This window comes from Taurulus bubalis (genome assembly GCF_910589615.1).
Source record: "Taurulus bubalis genome assembly, chromosome: 7".
Classification (NCBI taxonomy): domain Eukaryota; kingdom Metazoa; phylum Chordata; class Actinopteri; order Perciformes; family Cottidae; genus Taurulus; species Taurulus bubalis.
Window position 1 is genome coordinate 24,121,558 of NC_136595.1, and position 7,290 is coordinate 24,128,847.

The 7,290-nt window shown below is 41.5% G+C and overlaps 1 protein-coding gene across 1 annotated transcript; it reads left to right on the forward strand.

Annotated features, from left to right (window-relative positions):
- Nucleotides 1-1,074: 1,074 nt before the first annotated feature.
- LOC306738897 (Rieske domain-containing protein) lies at nt 1,075-6,451 on the forward strand (the record flags this gene model as incomplete). The annotated part of the gene is made up of 3 exons (XM_079220825.1): nt 1,075-1,264; nt 5,741-5,856; nt 6,353-6,451. The coding sequence occupies 3 exons, from the start codon at nt 1,075-1,077 to the stop codon at nt 6,449-6,451; spliced, it is 405 nt and encodes a 134-aa protein (XP_079076951.1).
- Nucleotides 6,452-7,290: the final 839 nt, after the last annotated feature.

The following is a 7,290-nucleotide window of genomic DNA, read 5'->3' on the forward strand; positions in this document are numbered from 1 at the left end:
CACTCCATGGAAATAGGGTAAGAATAAAGTGTAACTAATAGATATCATCATAAAACTTCCCCAGTTGATTACTTATATTAAGACAATTCTTTTGTGCATTACAAGTGTTCTGAACATTTGTATTACAATATATAAATGGCCCATTAGCTTATGAAATATGTGCTTATTTGAAATACATTTTCAGGACGGAAATCGAATTTTGGATGAAGCCAGGTTCAAAATTCTTGTTTCATTTTGTTGACATATTAGAGTCAACGGTTTCTACAGCGGGGGATTTTGGATACCTCTTTGTATCACCCCATAAAACAGAACATACTGTCAACAGTCATTTAAAAACAAGTGTTTAGGAATAAACTGTTGTGTAAATCAGGCTCTGAATTCTATTCAAGCAAACCCTTCTGTAGAAAACATCAAAATATAGAGAAGAAGGGAACTGGAAAGTCTGCTGTATTTGTGTGCTACTGAAGTGGAGAATTCTGTCTCAGAGAACTAATTTCATTTTATGAAAAAGGAATGTTTAAATATCGAAGGTAACTTTGATATATACTAGTAATATGAAATGTGTTTGGTGCATTAGGGGAAGTCTACTGACAAAGTAGTAAAATAAACACCTAAATGTGTATTTTTGATGTTTTCTTTCCACTAGTCTGAAAAAAAGACATCTCTAAATGGATCAATGTATTTAAAACTCTATTTTTTTTTAAAACCTAAGGTGTCTCTAAAGCTCTTTGGTTCAACACGAAAGGCCCATTTTTGCAGGCTGGATCCCGCTGCTGCCTCGGCTTTGGGAGCTGATCAATCGAAGAGAACATGATCGATGGTGTGGGCTCGTGAGGAATATCTGTGCCGCTCGTTAGCTCGTTAGCTCGCGTGCAAACCAGCAGCCGTGCTCGCGCCTCGGTGCGACGGCGTCACAGGCTCTCCAGCAGCAGGCTGCAGCCCGGATGGAGGCAGCTCAGTCCCGCACCGCTCACCGTCGCACCGCTCGGCCCGGTGGATAAAAATGGAATATTTTCCACCGAAATAAACCGCAAAAAAAGAGAGCCATTTTGCAGCCGAGTTGTAGCGCAAACTATGGCTTCCGGCTCCGGAGACGGAGAGGGAAACACGGAGGGCATCTCGTGGAGACTCATAGGCCCGACCGCGGCGCTCTCCTCGAAGCGCTGCCGGCTCATGCACTCCCCGCTCGGCCGCGGCTCTGACGTCTGCCTCTTCTACGTGAAGGGGGAGTTTTTCGCCATGGATGCTCGCTGTGCACATTCCGGTAAAAGCATCAGCCGATTAGCTAGCTGTTAAAACAGGATACAATGTTGCATGTTGCATCCCGTTTAAAACAAATAGTCAAATAATACGTGAATTCGCCGTAATGAGGAAATGTGCCGATAACACATTTCCTCGAACAGAATACGAGGTTGTGGTTAATTTCTCTCTCAGCTGGCACTGAAGGTGGCAGCAGGTTTCTCAGTCTCTGGTTCCACACATGTACAGTATATGGTTCCACATGTACAGTATATGGTTCCACACATGTACAGTATATGGTTCCACACATGTACAGTATATGGTTCCACACATGTACAGTATATGGTTCCACATGTAGAGTCTATGGTTCCACACATGTACAGTATATGGTTCCACACATGTACAGTATATGGTTCCACATGTAGAGTCTATGGTTCCACACATGTACAGTATATGGTTCCACACATGTACAGTATATGGTTCCACACATGTACAGTATATGGTTCCACACATGTACAGTATATGGTTCCACATGTAGAGTCTATGGTTCCACACATGTACAGTATATGGTTCCACACATGTACAGTATATGGTTCCACATGTAGAGTCTATGGTTCCACACATGTACAATATATGGTTCCACACATGTACAGTATATGGTTCCACACATGTACACACACAGAGTCTCTGGTTCCACACATGTAGTACATGGTTCCACATGTAGAGTCTATGGTTCCACACATGTACAGTATATGGTTCCACACATGTAGAGTCTATGGTTCCACACATGTACAGTATATGGTTCCACACATGTAGAGTCTATGGTTCCACACATGTACAGTATATGGTTCCACATGTACAGTATATGGTTCCACACATGTAGAGTCTATGGTTCCACATGTACAGTATATGGTTCCACACATGTACAGTATATGGTTCCACACATGTACAGTATATGGTTCCACATGTAGAGTCTATGGTTCCACACATGTACAGTATATGGTTCCACACATGTACAGTATATGGTTCCACATGTAGAGTCTATGGTTCCACACATGTACAGTCTATGGTTCCACACATGTACAGTATATGGTTCCACACATGTACAGTATATGGTTCCACACATGTACAGTATATGGTTCCACATGTAGAGTCTATGGTTCCACACATGTACAGTATATGGTTCCACACATGTACAGTATATGGTTCCACACATGTAGAGTCTATGGTTCCACACATGTACAGTATATGGTTCCACACATGTACAGTATATGGTTCCACATGTACAGTATATGGTTCCACATGTAGAGTCTATGGTTCCACACATGTACAGTATATGGTTCCACACATGTACACACACAGAGTCTCTGGTTCCACACATGTAGTACATGGTTCCACATGTAGAGTCTATGGTTCCACACATGTACAGTATATGGTTCCACACATGTAGAGTCTATGGTTCCACACATGTACAGTATATGGTTCCACACATGTACAGTATATGGTTCCACACATGTACAGTATATGGTTCCACATGTACAGTATATGGTTCCACACATGTACAGTATATGGTTCCACACATGTAGAGTCTATGGTTCCACACATGTACAGTATATGGTTCCACACATGTAGAGTCTATGGTTCCACACATGTACAATATATGGTTCCACACATGTACAGTATATGGTTCCACACATGTAGAGTCTATGGTTCCACACATGTACAGTATATGGTTCCACACATGTACAGTATATGGTTCCACACATGTACAGTATATGGTTCCACATGTACAGTATATGGTTCCACACATGTACAGTATATGGTTCCACACATGTAGAGTCTATGGTTCCACACATGTACAGTATATGGTTCCACACATGTAGAGTCTATGGTTCCACACATGTACAGTATATGGTTCCACACATGTACAGTATATGGTTCCACACATGTAGAGTCTATGGTTCCACACATGTACAGTATATGGTTCCACACATGTACAGTATGTGGTTCCACACATGTACAGTATATGGTTCCACATGTAGAGTCTATGGTTCCACACATGTACAATATATGGTTCCACACATGTACAGTATATGGTTCCACACATGTACACACACAGAGTCTCTGGTTCCACACATGTAGTATATGGTTTCACATGTACAGTCTCTGGTTCCACGTATAAAGTCTATGGTTCCACACATGTAGTCTCTGGTTCCACACATACAGTCTCTGGTTCCACATATAAAGTCTATGGTTCCACACATGTACACACACAGAGTCTCTGGTTCCACACATGTAGTACATGGTTCCACATGTAGAGTCTATGGTTCCACACATGTACAGTATATGGTTCCACACATGTACAGTATATGGTTCCACACATGTAGAGTCTATGGTTCCACACATGTACAGTATATGGTTCCACACATGTACAGTATATGGTTCCACACATGTACAGTATATGGTTCCACATGTAGAGTCTATGGTTCCACACATGTACAATATATGGTTCCACACATGTACAGTATATGGTTCCACACATGTACAATATATGGTTCCACACATGTACAGTATATGGTTCCACACATGTACACACACAGAGTCTCTGGTTCCACACATGTACAATATATGGTTCCACACATGTACACACACAGAGTCTATGGTTCCACACATGTACAATATATGGTTCCACACATGTACAATATATGGTTCCACACATGTACAGTATATGGTTCCACACATGTACACACACAGAGTCTCTGGTTCCACACATGTAGTATATGGTTTCACATGTACAGTCTCTGGTTCCACGTATAAAGTCTATGGTTCCACACATGTACAATATATGGTTCCACACATGTACAGTATATGGTTCCACACATGTACAATATATGGTTCCACACATGTACAGTATATGGTTCCACACATGTACACACACAGAGTCTCTGGTTCCACACATGTACAATATATGGTTCCACACATGTACACACACAGAGTCTATGGTTCCACACATGTACAATATATGGTTCCACACATGTACAATATATGGTTCCACACATGTACAGTATATGGTTCCACACATGTACACACACAGAGTCTCTGGTTCCACACATGTAGTATATGGTTTCACATGTACAGTCTCTGGTTCCACGTATAAAGTCTATGGTTCCACACATGTAGTCTCTGGTTCCACACATACAGTCTCTGGTTCCACATATAAAGTCTATGGTTCCACACATGTACAGTATATAGTTCCACATATAGTTCCACATATAAATTCTCTGGTTCCACACATGTACAGTATATAGTTCCACATATAAATTCTCTGGTTCCACACATGTACAGTATATGGTTCCACATGTACAGTATATGGTTCCACACATGTACAGTATATGGTTCCACACATGTACAGTATATGGTTCCACACATGTACAGTATATGGTTCCACATGTACAGTATATGGTTCCACACATGTACAGTATATGGTTCCACACATGTACAGTATATGGTTCCACACATGTACAGTATATGGTTCCACATGTAGAGTCTATGGTTCCACACATGTACAATATATGGTTCCACACATGTACAGTATATGGTTCCACACATGTACAGTATATGGTTCCACATGTAGAGTCTATGGTTCCACACATGTACAGTATATGGTTCCACACATGTACACACACAGAGTCTCTGGTTCCACACATGTAGTACATGGTTCCACATGTAGAGTCTATGGTTCCACACATGTACAGTATATGGTTCCACACATGTACAGTATATGGTTCCACACATGTAGAGTCTATGGTTCCACACATGTACAGTATATGGTTCCACATGTACAGTATATGGTTCCACACATGTAGAGTCTATGGTTCCACACATGTACAGTATATGGTTCCACACATGTACAGTATGTGGTTCCACACATGTACAGTATATGGTTCCACACATGTAGAGTCTATGGTTCCACACATGTACAGTATATGGTTCCACATGTACAGTATATGGTTCCACACATGTAGAGTCTATGGTTCCACACATGTACAGTATATGGTTCCACACATGTACAGTATGTGGTTCCACACATGTACAGTATATGGTTCCACATGTAGAGTCTATGGTTCCACACATGTACAATATATGGTTCCACATATAAAGTATCTGGTTCAACCCCTGTACAGTCTCTGGTTCCACATATAAAGTCTATGGTTCCACACATGTACAGTCTATAGTTCCACATATAAAGTCTCTGGTTCCACACATGTACAGTCTATAGTTCCACATATAAAGTCTCTGGTTCAACACATGTACAGTCTATAGTTCCACATATAAAGTCTCTGGTTCCACACATGTACAGTATATGGTTACTAGTTACGCGTCACAACACTTGTCATGCAAGCCTTACAACACAATCAGGTTATCTCGAGTGGGTCGGCCACAAAAGTGATTTTATTTTGAAAAGGTGCCGATTTAACAATTTCCTGTGTGCGTGTCCCAGGCGGTCCTCTGTGTGAGGGGGACATCGAGGAGGCCGACGGAGTCCTGCAGGTTTTCTGTCCCTGGCACGACTACGACTTTGACCTCAGGACGGGGAAGTCCGGGACGTCCTTACAGGTACGTGAAAACACTAGTTGAGCCCCCAAAAAAAGATGCCCAAAATATCCCCCTGCGTAGTACTTGGACTGATATGCAGCTTCTCCAATCATGTCCTCAGCTGCACTCGCTGCGATCTGTCATGAAAACACTAATAACAGCTCATGAGTCAGAGAAAAGATTATGTTCCCCTTTTTGTTCTGTCGAACATCTTTTCTTTCCCCCCGTTCTGTTGTTTAGATGCAGCGAACGGTCCAAACAAGAGCTTTACTTTCCATAAACATGTCGTGCTTTCCATTAATCATGTTCATAAACGGTTGTTTCTCTTCTACATAACAAGCAGCAGAAGAAACGTGAAAACAAAAGGTTTTCTTCATGGGAGTTTTTACATCTCGTGTAACGTGACATTAAATACACTGTAAGTTCACTTGTTTCGACACATTAAAGTGCGAGTTCTCTCATGATGTTATCAGCTCTTATGTCTTCCTTTGTTTTGATTTTATTCATTTCTTTACAGCAACAAGTGTATGAAGTCAAGCTGGAGGACGGCAACGTGTACGTGAAACACGGCAGCCGTCTCTCCCTGGAGCCTTTTCCCGCGGAGAAGAAGAGCTGAGCGACCTCGTCGTCCGTGTTCAAGACTCGTTCTGCAAACGCAAGCAACCCGAAAACATTCCTGAGCCTTATATTTGTCATCTTCACGGAGCGCTTCTACTTTGATTTCTGCGATATCAGGATGATATCGAGGAGGACATGACATCATGGAATTGTTTTCCATTGCAGGTAGAGTCTTCATCGCAGACACTGGAGATGGAGACGCAACATGAAAACACGAAATGTTCCTCTTCTCAGCCAGCAGACTATTTTATTATCGGCAGGATAAAAGCTATTTGCCACTCGATCATTCTAGATTTTTACAGATTCCTAAAGATAATAATATGATTATTTCTGATTGAAAATATAACCAAGTCTAATTATTGCCAGTTTTGTTGCAATTGTATTGCACATACTTTCAGGTATTTTTTGGCAGACAGAAAATGCTACGAGAAACTTTCTTTTTTGTGCGTTTTAGCGTTCCTTGTGGACAGAAGTGGTAGTGTTCCCGAGCACCAGAGTCCCTTAAGAGAACCTCTCGTTTTGGCCCGCCAGCGAAGTTTTTGTGTGAACCCATCGGACCAGACGACGGGCATTAGGAATATCTTTAAATAAATAGCCAATCTTCCCGCTGAAGGTCTCGTTTGCGTACGTAGATCATATAGAGACATCAGTATTACAGCGAGTCTGTTTCATAACCAGTTCAAAGTTTCTCGCAGTAACTTTGAATGCAACATGATGAGAAAATCAAACCACAATTGCAATGACGGGATGATTGAAAACAATATTTTTACTCAACAAGTAGTTATGTGTATGATTTTGAGCTCCAACCAGACTGCCAGTGTGTTTCAAGAAGTAATA